Source organism: Cupressus sempervirens, chromosome 3 (assembly GCF_028749045.1).
Source record: "Cupressus sempervirens isolate cs-2001-9-10 chromosome 3, ASM2874904v1, whole genome shotgun sequence".
NCBI classification, from domain to species: Eukaryota; Viridiplantae; Streptophyta; class Pinopsida; order Cupressales; family Cupressaceae; genus Cupressus; species Cupressus sempervirens.
Genome location: NC_143120.1, coordinates 887,162,255 through 887,180,099, shown reverse-complemented (window position 1 = coordinate 887,180,099; position 17,845 = coordinate 887,162,255). Strand labels below are relative to the sequence as shown.

Below are 17,845 nucleotides of genomic sequence, written 5' to 3'. Positions count from 1 at the left end.
CGTTTCACACAAACATACCTATAAGAAAGATCTCTATTATTTAGAGTTGGGTCTCACATAGGCTTTATAAAGAAACTTTACACGAACATACCTCTATGATAAAAAGGAAAGAAAAAATAAAGGAGTTTTTATGGTTCACAATACCAATGATATATTTCTAGGTCTATATACAATGAAAATAATACGAGACTGCTTTATAATGCTTACGAGAGACACCTAACCATGCTACAAACGATGTATACATATCTTACCCCCTAATGAGTTTTGAATTTGCGACCTCTCTTTCAAGACCACACGATCTTCATCACCAAAAAGTTGACAAACAATAAGTTGAGAACACAAATGACTTGTAATAAAGTTGTTTATTAGAATAAGATTTCCTTATAGAACAACAAACAAACACTAAGAGACCCAAATTATGACTTCTCCACAATAATCAACAACTAAGTCTGATTAATATATTATTACTATTTGCTTATAGTCACTTCCATATCTAGTATCCATTCTCATAAATTTCTTTACTTCCCCATTTTATTTATTAATATATATATATTAATTCTCTTTTAAAATATCTTAAAAATAAAGCTTTAAATATATACATATAATATTAACACGAAAAGACTTTTCTATCTTAATAATTTTATTACAATGTTCCTCAAAGCACAATCATTTAACTTGCTAATTTATGTATTTATTACAAATAAAATATATTATTAATATTAACTTATTAATTATTAAAAAATAAAATAAAAATCAGCTTAAATTTTCATATGAAATAAATCCATCCCATTATATAAAACCAAACGGCCCTCATTATTTCAAGAGCTCAAGTTGAAGCACCCATTTCTTAGGTGGAACGACCACTCCAAATTTCCCTATTTTTGCCGAAATAGTCTACAGGAGAAAAAACGGAAAAAACAAAACGGAAATTAAAAAACTCAACAATCAAACATTCATATTAGTTTACAGGTTGAAAAAACCCACACGAACAGCCCCAAGACTATATAAAAAAAGACAATGGCAGACATGCTTGGTGAGTGTTTTCCCTGTCAGTAAGAAAATCTTTATACACAATGTATGTATATAAATTTTCTATAAATACAGCAAATACATTGGGCAATTGGGTTTTGAAGTAGTTTAATGAAACTTCTGCATCGTTAAGAGACACTTCAAGATCATGGAAGCTGCAGCTGCAGCTGCTTCTTCTCCACGCTTCCTCCTCCTCCGCTCCACATAGTTTCCAGCATCTGCCCTTCACATTTGATTCGCACCGTTTATATATCATGGTTAAATGTGAAGCTAGGCGTGCTTTTCTGATACCAATTTTCAGGTTATATTAATGGGGGTTAGCATAATAATATAAGAAAGGATTTGGGGTTTTCTAGTTTCGGTTTTCGCTCATGGTAAGCTCTCTCCCACGTCATGCAATGTCGTCAAGTTCATCTGCTGGATCAAGGTTCCTAGATTGTTTTAGGGCTTCATATCCATGGTTAAATTCTGTCAATTCTGGTTATGGGTGTTGATATTTGTTCTTTATTGTAAGTAGTGAGGTTTAGGGGTTTTGGTTTCTATCGGGGTTTTAGGAGTTCAGTTTGGTTGAGAGCTGAATTCTTGAAATGTAATTTTCAATTACTCATTTTGTTTTTATAATTTAAAGTTAGTTTATTAGTCAGTTGCAGCATCTACATTCTGATCATCCAATCTCAGTGGTTTTGCAATTGTAGTTTTTGTAGAATTTATGCTAACTGATTTTTCGTGTAGGGTTAATACGGGGTCGTTATTAGGATGATGAAAGATTGAAGGCGAAGCTAGACCGTGGGAAATTAATAGGTGTGTGTTGAGATTCTTGATTGTATAATTGGTTACTTGCAGTTGGCAAGTTGGTATTAAGTGCTTTTACTTTTTATCCGATATACGGTGAATGTTTAAGTGTGGGTGTGGTAGGTTGCTGCAAAGTTTATTTATCTTGAACAAAAGAAAGCTTGTTTCTCTACTCCATGGATTTTGGGTTGGTGCGAAGAGTGTAATGTTTCTTGCTGAAGTTTCTTGTCGGTTGATTTTGATTAGTATTTCCTCCATATTCTTTGTTTTTGTCTTTTCACAGAGCTCCAATATATAGTCCAGTGCCAACATTGTTGTTCCATTCGGAAAGTTGGATCTTGGATCTTCTTCTATTGATATTGACCAGAAATTTTCCTGTGTTATTATTCTTAACTTGTCAAGGTGTTCTATCACGGAGTCCACTTCCAACGTCTTCTTAGAGATGACCTAATGGTACTGAGAGCTGGCTCAAAGGGATGATTTAAAAGAAAACAGTTGCTAGTTATTGATTATGGGGATTTTGGGCATCTGCTTCTTTGTTGCTTCACTGAGAGTGATTCAAGTTAAATGCTGATTGCGACTGACTATTAAATTGCTTGGCTGACATAAGGGATGTTTTCTAGTAGCTTACTCTAGGTAAATTTTTCTTGGAGCTGCAATTTATTCAATTGAATTGTAATTCAGTATGCCGATTATGATGTGGAAATCCCTTGTGTCTTTTATTGGTTAGCATGCCGGGGTTAGGTAGTTCAATCAAATTGCCAAACTTGAGGTCCTGAAGTGCTTGAAAATGCACTTGTAACAATATCTATGGTTTGGCATCTGGAGCTTGATAGCTTGTAGAGCTGGCTTCATCACTGCTATTTGAAATTGATCTTTGTAGCTCGATATGAAAGGTGGAATTGAACATGACGACGAAGAATTTGAAATGCTTTTGGAGGAAATTCCTAGTGCAACGTCTGGTCCTTCACATCTCGAGGAGGTTCAGAGAGCTGATGAATCTCCCAAAGGAGAAGGCATTTCACCTCAGCAAAATATAAGGAATTCATCTACCCCAGAAGCCTATGATACTTTTTATCAGGGTTACCAGGGAGTAAAGAATATCTCTGCATCACCTAAAGGCAACGATATCTCCATTTCCCCAAGAGCAGCATCCAGTTGCTTTCCTGTTTTTTATGGTGGCTTGACCTTTGATGGTCCTGGTTGTGGAAGTTCTTCACAAATTCAAGCAGAGCAGCAGCAAACTAAAATGCAAGTTAAAATACATCAAGAATCCAATACTGAGAAAGAACAATTGCAATCTAATACTCCTGTTCATCTCAATGGCATCACCTTGCCAACCAAGCAAGTGTTTTCTGATGATCAGTCTCTGACAAGTGCATTCGTAAAGCTGAACTTTAAAGAGGATATGGTGTTGAGTCACAGTGCACAGGTATCTGGAAAGCCTGCAGATGGAAGATTCTGTGGACCTCCTTTGGCAAATGGGCAGGAGACGAGATGCTCTCCCAAAATTTACTCCCACTTTGATGTAGGAGGTGCATCAGTTTCAGGTCAATTCAGTGGCATTGGTCCCTTGAATCCCATGGCTTCTCCATCAAATGCATCTTTCTCAAATATGTATGGTGCTAAGTATCCTTCTCAATATAGAAATGTGGCTGCATATTTCCAAGCCACAGCAGATGATATGTCAAACACAGCAATGAAAAAGGGTTTCACTTCCAATGTTAATGGTGCAAACAATCCTAGGAATCTTTTGGGTTGGCCATCAGATGATTCGTGTATAGAATCATATGATATACAGCGACCATATCCATTATATTCTGCAGCAACCCCTGCAGTGCCTGAAATGCAGGGGTTTCATGTTCTGCCAAATGCATCTATGGCAGGGGCAGAAATGATTTCTCCAATTTCTGGTTTGCAACAACAATACTACATGGATTCCCAGATTGCAACATATCTGCAACCCCAACAATGTGGGCCTCCTATAGCCACACTTCAGCCACAATTAAATAGAATGCATTTGACATGGCAGCATGTGGAGGAGGAGAGATACAGGAGAGTGCATCAGCAGTACTTGTTGCTGCAACAAGTTCATGCGCAAGCAATCAATGGCATGCCTAATCAACCAGGTGCTGGTATTGTGGGTGGTTCCTTAGACCGGAGCTTCAGGCAACAAGGCATGCAGCCTTCTATGGTGGTTTCCCAACTTGAACAGCCCTTTTACAAATACCAACAGCAAGGTTTGTCTTCTGTTGAAGGAGATTGGAATGGCCATTTGATTCCTGGAATTGCAGGTACACCAGCTATCAATTTAGCAGACTCTCCTTTGCAGACTGGAAATGTGTGTCGCTACCATGCTCAAGGGTTCTGTAGTAGAGGAGAAAGTTGCCCCTTTTCTCATGATCAGGCACAAACAGTAGCTACTGGGAGAAACCTTGCATCTGGTTCAATTTTAAACAAGGATCCATCAGGAGTTTCGAGTTTTAATGGAGAGGATAAGTCAGTCTTCCCTGAAAAGATTTTGACCAGAACTCGATCCCGAGGAGTAAGTGCTGTCAGAACCATTAATCTGTGTCCACCAGGTGGGAGGAAAGATTCCCCAAGCAATGGTAACAGCAGTGGAAGATCAGTGTCTGATGGGCATCAGACATCTGCATTGTGTTCTGGGTCTTTTCAGTTAGATAATCAAGGGCATTCTAGAGAGCTTTCACCTGAGGATATAGAGTGTGAACTTATGACTAGGACATTAGCTGGTTCTCAACAACAGCAGCAGCAACAATCTAAGTACACTTCCTTAGAAGAGGTAGAAGGTCGAATATATGTTATAGCCAGAGATCAACATGGCTGTCGATTCCTTCAAAGGAAGTTTGATGAGGGAAATGCAGAAGATGTGCAGAAGATTTTTATTGAAATCATTGGTCACATAATTGAGCTTATGACAGATCCTTTTGGGAATTATCTTGTTCAAAAACTTTTGGAAGTGTGCAACGAAGATCAAAGAATGCAAATACTTCATGCAATAACCAGTAATCAAGGAGAGCTTGTGAATATATCACTCAATATGCACGGGTGAGTTTCCTCTCTTGAAAACACTTTTGAGTTGATTTTTGTTCCAAGCAAAAAAATAATATCTTAATATATTTTGTTTCACTCAATGTCGACTTGTCTATTTTGTGAACGGTGATCCAGGACTCGGGCTGTACAGAAGTTGATTGAGACACTTAAGACTACAGAACAGGTTTCCATGGTTATATCATCTCTTAAACCTGGTGTTGTGACTCTGATAAAGGATCTGAATGGCAATCATGTTGTGCAACGTTGCCTGCAGTGCCTTATTAATGAAGACAGCCAGGTATAAATCCATTGCCTTTGTAAACTATCTTCAAGATGGAACATATATCTGAATTGCTATGATTGGATAAGGATTTTCTTACTCATATTATAAAGTTGCTTTCATTGTTTTACTTGCTTTCAATGCCAATTATTTGCAGTGGGTTACTTAGCTTGGTTTTGGCCTAAGACTTCAAACACTTATTTCAATAAGTCTATGCTTGTATATATGTACAAGTACAAAGTATTTCCCTTTGCAGATATTAACACCAAAATTATTATTTATGATAAGACTGGCTCTTTTATATTAATCTTTCTTAATACAGTTTTAGTAGGTTTAATACCATGGCTCTAGATAACACGTTTTTAATATAGTTATAAAATTGGGGAAGTGTGATTTGGTACAAGGAAAAAATGTTAAGCAAGGGAATACGGTACTGTATTGCATTAAGTTATTTAAGCAAACCATTTTTTGGAACACAGGAACTAAAATGCATTAAATATGAGTATAAATATGAAAGTATTTTGTGGACTATGAAAAATCATTAATGAAGTTGAGACTTCTTACAACACCAATAATATGATAAGCTTTTTATTAAGTCACATGGTGTTCATGTGTATAATATGAAAGTATTTTGTTGACTATGAAAAATCATAAATAAAGTTGAGACTTTTACAACACAAATAATATTATACATTCTATATTAAGTCACATGGTGTTCATATTGATTAAATGCTTGAAGAAAAGTGATTAACTTTTTCCTGGCAGTCTAACATTCAGACAGGGCAAGAGATGAGTGGGCTGGGAGGAAGTATTTTTGTATGAAATTCAGCATCCAAATTGCTTTTGAGTTCATTTATGGTTCTTCCAAAAACATAAGGCTTATAATAGCAGCATAAGTGACTTCCCACGGTTTTGCTCTCCTCTGCTCCCTCATGAGCTCTTGTGTGAAAAATTCTTAAATGCATTTGGTACAAACTTCGGCCTATTCAATATGACAATTCCCCTTGCCAAATGTGTAACATATCTTGTAGATGTGAAACACTAGATAAACAATTAGACATATTTAAATGGAAAGTTCTTAGGCTTCCAAGCTTGTTGTAACCATTTATGAAGGCCAACCTTTGTGGCATATTGATATGTGCACATAAATGTATATGTAACAGTAACATTATTTCCCTTCATAACTTTATTCAATTGTTGTGATGGATTATATACTGTTTTTGAGGGAAATTTTGGGTAAGCAGTGCCCTTTAAAGGAGGAAGCTGAAGTGCTAATTGGCAGATGTGCCACTGTTGGTATGTCACTGTATATTGGAAGCACAGAATACTCTGAAATTTGTAAAACGCCATCTCTTTTTGCATTTTGGGTGGCCTGGTGTTACTATGGGTTCTTCAAGAGTGCAACCTTTAATGGGCAACTTGAAAGAGTTTTTTGATTTACTAAAAATACTAATCCCAAAGGATGTTAGTTTTTGCATAAAAAATTGTATGATCTGTTTTTTTAAAGATTTATGTTTGTGTATTTAAAAAAATAAACTTTTACTTTGGAGAGTACATTCCATTTCGTTGAAGTGCTCTAATAGCAGCAAAATTCTTTTGGACAAAATGGCAAACGAAAAGTATACGAGTTGTTCAGAAATTCGGGAAAATAATTAGGAAGAAATTAGATATTAAAAAAAACAGAAAAAAGAAAAAGAAAGAGAAAAACCCACTGATAGTAAAATTTAAATTTAAAGGAATTTTAATAGCATAGAGATATAGAGAGCAACTCAAATGGTAGTTTATTTTATGAGGGCTTGTTTGGTTGCTGTAATTGAGGTGGAATTGGGAAATGCAAATACTGGAATTCCCAAATTTGCTATTTGTTTGCAAAAAATAAAAATGGAATTGGGATATGCGAATTATTATTTTTGCCCAAAATGAGCATATCAATCTTCCCTCTCGAAAGGTGGAATTGGAAAACCAATTCCAATTCCACTTGTTCATAAATCAAAATTTATAAAACAAGCAGGTCTGGTTGCCCGTGTTACCTTGTTATGCATCTGCCCAATTTTTTTTCGCAGTTTTTGTGAAGAGCAGCTTGAGTATTTGCCTGTATTTACCCTATTATCAGAAGGCAATTTTGTTGCTGTGCCTTCTAAACATAAATCTTCTACCAAGACAGTACCTCCAGCTGATAACATCCCTGCGGACTTGTGCATTTAGTTTCCTTTCCAACACTCCTTTTGTAACTCCGATTTTGCATCTGCCGGCTATTTCACCGTGCGCTTTAAGGCATCTCCTCACGGTGGCCAGGCATGTATTATTCATCTGTAGGGTTTCACATAATACAAAATTAAGCATGACCACAGGGTTTCATGGAAATATAGCAATTCCATGTGGTTAATTCTGTTTATGCGTATTGGATTTGGAAGGGGTTTGAGTAATTGTGAGGAAGCATTGATGGGCCATTTTTTTAGTAGGTTATGGTGTTTTTCGATGCATTAGATCTGATAATTTATTTCAATTGTTGTTAAAGCGGATTCACAACAAGGTTTTTTCACAACGAATTCCAATTTCAATTTTAGAAACCATACGCAGAAAATGCATGTTCCCACTCATTTTCCAGGTGAACCAAAAGGGTCCAGCCATATTCCAAAAACTATTTTCTGGATTTACAATTTCCAGTATTGCAGAATTCCAGCATTCTACATTTCCAGTAATCAAACGGACCTTGAGTGTCATGGTATATCCATGTTGCTGATTATATTGCATTACACAAGCAATTGCATAGTGCATAAATGCTAACTAGATATTAATCTTTGTTACACCAAGTTTTTGGGATGGGGATGTCAAGGAATAAGGTCATGTGTTTCTAGGATAGTTTTTTGAGATTTCTATTTTCAGGGGATGGGATGATATAAGGCATTCATCATATATATTATATAGAGCCTTACTTGATAATACTAGAGCTGAGCTGAGATTTCACAAGTCGCAAATAAATTAACGAAATAGAATTACTAAGATTGTCAATGTGTAGTACAACAAAATGCCTTTAAGCTGTAAGTTTCAACTATAAAATGACAAAAACATAGAAAATATGCCACTTCCCCTAATCAAAATTTATGAACTCTGCTTTAAAATTGAATTCCATGTTTGAATCACCGGCGCCATGAGAGGCAATTTCATTCTATGGAACTCAAACCAATCCTTTCTGTGCTCCTCCTTATCAACTTATGTGACATCTTTAGATCAGCATTCTAACATGCAGCTGGAGTCCGATGATACTTTGGTATCTACCAATTTTGAAAGTTGCAAGGCAGTATGCATGACCACCAACTCTCCAAATTTCCAATCATTAAGAGTAGCTTATTCTTCTTGATTGACCACATGAAGTTGTAAGTGGGGTGTAGGGGCAGTATCCCTAATGCCCTCCTTTTGGCGATACAAGTTAGGGTTTGTTAAAACTAGAGCCCAGAAATCCATGAAGATAACCAGCAATAAAAGAGACAAAACTGAAACAAAGAACACCAGAAATATCTTAGGAAAACCCTTCTAGAATGAAGGGAAAAACCCAGCCACACAACAAAAAAATCATCTTATTGATAATAGTATTCAAGTGTACAATATCTTTTGCTTGAAGCGAATATATAACAATAGGAGAGACTCTTCACATTATAACCAAAGGTCTCTTGAGATTCCCATAACTCCTATAATAAATTATAACTCTTCGAATATTCATGCCTCAATGCATGTGAATGACACGTCATTTACATTTAATATTGCAAATTAAACTTAAGTGACCTTTTCAGTTGAAGATGATAATAACGGTAATAACGTCCAGATTTCAAAAGATAAAGATCTCTATCACAGCTACAAACTTTAACACTCCCTCTTAGCAAGAGAGAGATCTTTAGTTGAACAGTCACACAAAACTGCAACAAAAAAATGTCAATGATAAATTCTGATCATACGAATTCAAAATATAATTCATGGAGTTACTCAACGTGAAAACTTGTAATAATGATTCATACTCATGGAATCACTCAACATGAAAACCTATAACAATTGCTCATATTCATGGAATCACTCAACATGAAATTACTCAACATGACAGATTTGTAAGACTCACAGCTAAGCCTTTAATCATAGACTCTCTCAACATGAATTGTCATGGAATCTCTCAACATGACATCCAACTCCCATCACGGAATCTCTCAACGTGATGACATTATGGACTCTCTCAACATGATGTTCACTATCACATAGTGAAAGAGTTATCATAGCTGATCTTACAATCGTATTTGTTCACACAAGAATAGAAATATATATAAAAACAAGACTTAGTTCCATTTAAGTCTCAAATTTTTCAAATACCATAAGCATTACAAGCATCTATGAGAATGATTGGGATTCCATGAACACTCCCTCTTAATTATGAAGCCTCCCTCTGAAGTTAAAAGATCCTACAGCTAAGAGAGATTAGATCAACTTAATTCAAAATTATTTTGATCATTAAAAACAATCTCCCTCTCAAGCCAAAACATTACCCTCTGGATGCAAAGAAAATTTTCTTTTTATTGTTTCATCCTAAAAACAATCAGACTGACATAAACTATTCTCAATGACAACTAGCACATAAATTAGAAATCAATTTTTAACTTGAGACAAAAACTTATCTCTTGATTCCATATGTTTCGCTGTTGACATGAGTAGTTTCTGTCAAAACTGGCATAGGCATTCACCTTTCATAGGATAATAAGAATCTTCTACAAGCACCACTGCCCATGATCCAAGACGCCATATTCTTCAATCTTTGCATAGATAGCAGATTCAAACTCGTTCTTTTCCTTCTTTAATGTCCATGATAACCTCATGCCACCATTCCCAGTGGGCTTGAAAGAATATATTGAGCCTTGCTGCTGGTGAGTAAGACGCTTTTGTGCATCTGCTAGATACTTTGAGGCAGACTGGTCCCATTGGCTTGTACGATCAGCCACAATTTGCTCTGCACCAGTGCAAATCCAAGCGTGAAACCTGTCTGTTATTTGGAGAATGAAAGAGAAGGGTAACCGACTGCCCATTACATATATTATTCTTTCTTTTTTTCTATTTCTATACGAACACACGTATTTGTGCTCAATGTCTCCATTGACTTATTTACTTAAATCGCTTGATATCAAAATCCAAACAGGAAAAAATAAATTGGGATTTAAATTGATTGATGTCGGAATCCAAACACATGAAATTAGGAACATAAATGCTATGCTGTTACACAGGACAATAGACACATGAACATTGTCAAGACATAAAAAATAAAAATAAAAGCAAACATAGGTGTTACATATATCAGCATGACATATGGAGTCTCAAAACAAACGAAAAGATAGAGCCAACGTGTCAAAAGTAAAAAAAATATGGAAGCACGATCAAACAGAGAAGACGTTGGTTATGAAAAATATCCAAACCACCTTTCTTAAAGACAATGAAAGACCTCATGTCGAAAGTTGCACGATACAGGAATAATATTAATCCTGTGAATTGATACAACCCCCCTTCTTGCGATAAAAAAAATTGTACTCCCTAATCATTATCTTTTCATAAGAGTATTCATAAATACGATCAACCCTACTAACCAGAGTCCATTGATACTATATGCCGAAAAGAGGGCCTGATGGTTACATCATGATGGTTAGGGAGTTTCTTTCAAACTACCTCAGACTGGGAACAAATAGATGTCTGAAACACACATTCTACTTAGTACTTGATCATTCTGCAAACATTTTCCATAATGAAATGACACCATAGAAAAATCAAAGAACATAAGCAACATCATATACAAACAATCTAAACAAGAAAACCTTCTTATAAGCTGATATCTAACTAGGCTTTGATACCATGTTAAAACTAGAGCCCAGAAATCCATGAAGATAACCAGCAATAAAAGAGACAAAACTGAAACAAAGAACACTAGAAATATCCTGATAACAAAAAAATCATCTTATTGATAATAGAATTCAAGTGTACAATATCCTTTGCTTGAAGCGAATATATAACAATAAGAGAGACTCTTCACATTATAACCGAAGGTCTCTTGAGATTCCCATAACTCCTATAATAAATTATAACTCTTCGAATATTCATGCCTCAATGCATGTAAATGACACATATCATTTACATTTATATTACAAATTAAACTTAAGTGACCTTTTCAGTTGAAGATGATAATAACGGTAATAGCGTCCAGATTTCGAAAGATAAAGATCTCTATCGCAGCTACAAACTTTAACAGGGTTGAGGGGCAGATCCTCGCCACCAATTCCAAATCAAAGCCTTTGAGACCACACTACCCTTCAAGTTGTATGCCATTGTCTCTGAATTTTATTGATTTCATGTTAGTGATGTAACATAGGGGATGCATCATTGGGATGTAGAGGGTTGAACGAAAAAGTATAGTTGCAAATGAAGAAAGAACATATATTTTAATAAAGCTTGTATTTTTCTATGTTACCTTGAGCTTGGGGTGGGGGGACGCATTTCTTTGTCCCCAATTTTTTGAGCCATTTTTGGGTACGGCTAGTGGACAACAAAGGGGTGACTATATAAAATATATGGAGAATTTAAAATATATAGGAAAATTTAAACACTTATATGAAAACATGGATGAAGCATGCATATATACATTATAGAATCTAAACATATGACATTTGTGTTTAAAATTGATTGTTAATGCTCATATGCATGCAAGATTAGAACTTGTAATTCATTGTCAATGTTCATGTGATATTAAAAATTAACATACAAGTTATAACAAAATGCTGAAAGGCTATAGTGCTGCCATATAGTTTCACTTCCTAGTATGATACGAAAATTCCCAATCATCAAGAGTTAAACTTATTCTTCTTGATTGACCACATGAAGTTGTAAATGGGGTGTAGGGGCAGCGTCCCTAATGCACTCCTTGTGGCGATACAAGGCAGGGTTGAGGGAGGGATCTTTACCACCAATTCCAAATCAAAGCCCTCGAGACCACACAAAACTTCAAGTTGTATGCCATTTTCTCCGAATTTTATTGATTTCAAGTTAACGATGTAATATAGGGGATGCATCGTTGGGATATAGAGGGTTGAACAAAAAAGTGAAGCTGCAAATGAGGAAACATCATTTATATACAGAGCTTATATTTTCTATGTTACCTTGAGTTTGGGCTGGGGGGACACATTGCCATCCCTAATTTTTTTAGCCATTTTCGGATATGGCCAGTAGACAGAAAAAGGGTGACTGTATAATATATAGGGACACTTTAAAATATATAGGAAAACTTTAAATGTTCATATGAAAACATGGATGAAAAATGCATATATGCATAGGGTGTAGGGGCAGTATCCCTAATGCACTCCTTGTGGCAATACAAGGCAGGAATGAGGGGCAGATCCTTGCCACCAATTCCAAATCAAAGCTTTTGAGACCACACAAACCTTCAAGTTGTATGCCATTTTCTCCGAATTTTATTGATTTCAAGTCAATGATGTAACATAGGGGATGCATCATTGGGATATAGAGCAGTGAACAAAAAAGTGAAGTTGCAAATGAATAAACACCATTTATGATTATAAATCTTGTATTTTTCTATGTTGCCTCGAGTTTGTGATGGGGGGACACATTAGCCATTTTTGGGTACAGCCAGCGGACAGCAAAGGGTTGACTATATAAAATATATAGGAAAATTTTAAACGTTCATATGAAAATATGGATGAAGCATGCATATATACATTATAGAATCTAAACATATGACATTTGTGTTTAAAATTGATTGTTAATGCTCATATGCATGCAAAGTTAGAACTCATAGTTCATTGTTAATGTGCATGTGATATTAAAAAATAAAATATAAGTTAGAACAAAATGCTGAAAGGCTATAGTGCTTCCATATAATCTCACTTTCTAGTATGATATGAAAATTCAAAGAGCAAAGTACATTGTAGCCCTTGATTTGCTTCTCCCAACATTGCATCAAATTAGAGTCCTCTCAAGTCATTGTCATTGTGATGGTCCACCTTATTCAACGGAATCCCAACTGATCCTTGTGGTCTCCCCTCATAAATTTGGGCCACATCTTTGGAATCAATATTTGGTGATAAAGCTAGAGTCTATCATACTCTAGAGTTTGACCATCCTAAAGTCGAAGATCATATGCACAAACTCTAGCTTCTCCACTTGCCTAGAGGCAAGTCTATTTCTGCTGATAGAGTGGATAAGGCCATACGAGGAACAATTCCTCTTTGTAGCAAAGGAATTGGCAACCTGTGCAAGGAAGCTAGTGACAATAATGTTCAATTGTGGTTTGTCCCATGCCATGCCTACCATCCAATAGGGTTTGTTTGAGTTAATATAGTTCTATCCAACTTCGCTCATGGTTTGCTGAATGTTAGACCATGTAGATTTGCAAAGTCAAGAATTGTGTGTGAAATATTGAAGACTTATTTTGTAACATTTCTTATTAAAGGCTTGCGTTAGCCTATCTAAAGCCCCTTCAGTGTCATGCAAGGCACCCTTCTATCCCTTCGTGCATGCCATTTGGGATTTAGAGCAAAGGCTGCCATATGAGTGGAGTGTTCATTGTGTTTCACCTCCATATCACAATGGGTTGAGTGTGTTGCTCATATAATTCCAAAGTAGTATCTATTACAAGTATAGTTGTTGTTGTACCCAAAGATTGACCTGTCAATGCCCGATACAACTACTAGACTTATAGAATTCATAGGAGGCGTTTAGTCCCTTGTCATGAATCTCGAGGGGAGTGCTGACGGTTTTGCCAACAATCTCCCCCTCAACGTTACTCGAGTGAATTCAAACTTGTGACCAAGCTTTGATACCACTTGTTACAAGTGTAGTTCTGTTTGTACCAAAAGATTGACCTATCAATGCCCGATACAACCACTAGACTTATAAAATCCACAGGAGGCGGTTAGTCCCTTGTCACGAATCCCGAGGGGAATTTTGACCATTTTGCTTACAGTATCCTTAGCCAAAATTGTTTGCTTCATCTTTCCAAGCATGTTGCTAGTGTCTCATGTATCTCTCCAAGACTAGGAGAGTCTATATCAACATATCCAATGACATCTACATTAGGTGAAATGAAAGAGCAATAGGTTCAAAGAAATCAATTGACAAGTTAACTTACATGTTAAAAACTTCGAAAATTGGAACACATGACAATAAAATTAAAATATTAAAACCAGAAATTTAATTTGAAAATAAGCATTCTAATATTTAATTTTAAATAAAATCAAGAATGCCTTACCTTACAAGGGACCACCAATCATCATTAAGGATCTTTTGTTTGATGGGATTTTTTTGAGTAGAGTGTGAACCAGGCCATTTAGTCCACTGAATTCACCATCATCAATTGTAGAGGCTCATGCTCCTCAAGTATCCATTTTATCAAGATGAAGTAGCATACCTTGTGTCAACATTTTTGAGTAACTCCTTTGAAAATGCCTTGAAGAGAGCAAGCGAGGTGGGGTGGTTGCAAGTGCACATTTGAATTTCTCTAGCTTGTATCATCACCTGCTTCACCTAATCTATTTTCCCCACGTCTTTCAATGCATGAACACGACATGAGGTTGTAATATGTGCTTGTGAGGATCCTCCATGATCAAACCAGTCAACTTGCACACATGTGCTGAATTGGTGATCACTTGCACAACATTTGAGGCCCAACCTTTTTTATGGCATCTCTCAAAATTCTGAATTGAAATTTTGCATCCTTATCCTTCCCCAAACAATCCATGGGTGTGAGAAAATAATAATCAATATGGCATGTGACTATGATAGTGAGGAATGGCTGATGGCTAATATCAGTCCACCCACCCTTCACGATATAGCAACCTGTCCTCATCCAAGTTTGCCTCATATCCTCCCTTAGCACATTAACCCTGGAATACTCTTTGTCTAGGAGTGTAGTGCACAGCTTATGATCTCCAAGGGGCAAGAATGGGGAACCAATAGTGGTTACATCTTTGTTCATTTGTTTGAAGAAGATTGAGCCACATGAAATGGGATGGCATGAGCATAAAAGGAATTTGCCAATGGAAAACTTTCTAGCATCTCGTGTGTGTACATTAAACATAGTTTCCATTGACCTAGGCTTCTCACTACCTCTTATCTTCCTCTTTCCTCTTGTGGGAACTTCACTAGTACTACTACCAACTGTGGATGTCACGTGTATAAATGATTGTGCACTTGCAAAAGAAGCACATTGTCATACCTTCAGCTCCCATTTTTGCTTAAATGTACAATCTATGGTACTCTAACTCCTCATTTACTTTTAGTTTTGGACACATTTTAACTCCATGACCTATAACACCCAATAAATTAGACCGCACTCGCTTTGCTGTCTTGAAACTCTTTATCACAAATGTGAGAAAATGCACTCTACTCATCTGAATATTTTTCTCCTTTTCATCCACAAGTAGAACAAGTTAGAGAACAGGCTTTTTTTCAAGGTTACCTTGAATTTATGTGATGTCAATTTTTTTTGCCAGTTTTAGGGACGACAAAGAGGATGACTATATAAATATAAGAAAAATATAAACTACGGCAATTTGAAATGTTCATATGTAAACATGGATAAAGCATGCATAGATACATTATAGAATCTTAACATATAATATTTATGTTTAGGAATCATGATTCATTGTCAAGACTCAATATGCATTTAGAATTTATTGTCAAAACATTATTAATGAATATTAAATAATTAGTGATCACACCAAACTATTTGCACGTCATCATTAAAGAATCTTGTGCAGTCATTTGCCTTTCCTTCAACAAAAAATGGTTATGGCTATATTCTTTTATTTTTTACGACTATATGCTTTCCTTCCACAGGAAAGGCCAAAAATGGTTACATTTATATTCTCTTATTTTGCAACTATGTACTATTCTTCTACAGTTTTCTCACTTTCTGCATGGGACTATGCTTTAATTATACAGCTCTATGCAGTTATACTTGTGTTCATTCTGCATTAAGCAGTTGCATGTTCGCTCATTGTTGGAAAATAGTTATATTTCTATACTCTTATTCTATAGTTGTATGCGTTCTTTCTATTGATGGTAGTCACACTCTGGTTAATTTTATTGCTGACCTGCTCATTCTACTGTTGTGTACAGTTTAAAAAAATCACTTTCAATTTTCATAAAGAAAATGTCTTTTTTTCTATATTCAGTTTTTTTCTTTTGTAATGGGTGCTTGGTCGGGTTCGTCTGTTTGTCTCGGGGACAGTGAGGTATATCCTAGATGTCATTGATTGTCTTGGGGATGACCAAATGTCTGTGGTACCAGACAATACCATCCCCAGATCTTAGCTAGATTTCTGGAAAAAATTTAAAAATGTGCAGATTGAGGACACCTAGGGGATGTTGTCCACGTGTTTTTGGGTTGGTTATGTGGTTTTTGTTAAATTTTGAACCAGAAGGACAAGAAATACATAAAAAAAATTAAGTGCAAGATAAACACACTACACAATGCAATTATCCTGGGAAAAACCATCCTCAGCGAGGGAAACACCCCAGCCCACCAAAAATAGTTCTTTTATTGAGATCTCAAACAAATTACAAAATCTCCACCCTTGATGATGGACCTTCAATACTTGTGAAACATATATAATCAGAGTTTTTATTCTCAATACGCAAATAAGCCAATTATCCTCACAGTACCTTCAGCTCCATAATCTGAACATATATGCAACAGTGTAAATAATACTAATACTTTTCAGCAACCTGAATAATCAAATGTATGACTGATGCTGTCTGAGACTTTTATATATTCTCCAAAACAAAACTGTAGTGTCCACGCTATGTATTCTCGACTATTAATAGAAAAGAACCATACCAAATAAATATACAAACAAAGAGAAAATTTTCTGGAAGATGAAGAATACACTTATCCAAGATTAAACACAAATGACAAAGGTCATGAATGAATGAAGGATTTTAATGACATCATTTATTCAATATTAATATTAATATATTGTACTTCTTCTCTACATGCGGTGCCACGGAGAAGGTTTGAGTCATAGACAACATGGCAAGAGGAACACGAACAGTGGCAGCCAGGAACATTAGAAGATGAAGATGTGGAAAATACAACCACCCAAAAAGATACCAGAATAACACAATTAATTCAGAATAATAGTTTCCGTTTAGAAAGGAGAAACAATTAGTTGATCAAGATATCATAAGAATAGGAGCCAAGAACACACGAAAATGACTAGAGTATGAAGACACACGAGCAGTGATCATGAATGCACATAACAAATATGACTGCATCTGAGTCTGCCTTAAAGAATCCATGAGCACAAACAGGGAATACTGAGTGAAGGTCTGTATTGCGGCCACTTACCTTAACACTCTCTCTTAGCAAGATAAAGATCTTCATTATGTCTTGTTGTCAGATGCACATAGCTTCTATTAGAATATTGTAATGTTTCTTTAATGATTATCTTAGTTACTCTTTAGCTTATTAGGTAGTTTCTATTTCCGTCTTTTAGTTCACGATTATTTTTTGTAGAAATGTTGTATTTGTAAATCTATATAAGGAGCTTATATCTCCTTTGTTAATACAATTGCAACAACATTGATTTAGCATAACATGGTATAAAAGTAGGTTGATGGGATTTTATAAAATTTGGCGAATTTTTTTGCTAG

The 17,845-nt window shown here is 35.7% G+C and overlaps 1 protein-coding gene across 9 annotated transcripts in view; it reads left to right on the top strand.

Moving 5' to 3' along the window:
- Window positions 1–820: 820 nt before the first annotated feature.
- The window catches only part of LOC149569641 (uncharacterized), an 85,865-nt gene continuing 68,840 nt past the window's right edge, over window positions 821–17,845 (top strand). Inside the window, exons 1-6 of one of the 9 annotated variants that reach the window (XM_089822362.1) lie at window positions 821–1,033; window positions 1,762–1,830; window positions 1,945–2,008; window positions 2,224–2,457; window positions 2,552–4,890; window positions 5,011–5,173. In XM_089822362.1, coding sequence (XP_089678488.1) covers window positions 2,711–4,890; window positions 5,011–5,173 — 2,343 coding nt within the window. In that variant the 5' untranslated portion in view covers window positions 821–1,033; window positions 1,762–1,830; window positions 1,945–2,008; window positions 2,224–2,457; window positions 2,552–2,710. Of the gene's footprint in view, window positions 1,404–1,761; window positions 1,831–1,944; window positions 2,013–2,104; window positions 4,891–5,010; window positions 5,174–17,845 lie in introns of all 9 variants that reach the window. The other 8 variants (XM_089822361.1, XM_089822358.1, XM_089822359.1 and 5 more) reach the window with 8 other exon arrangements.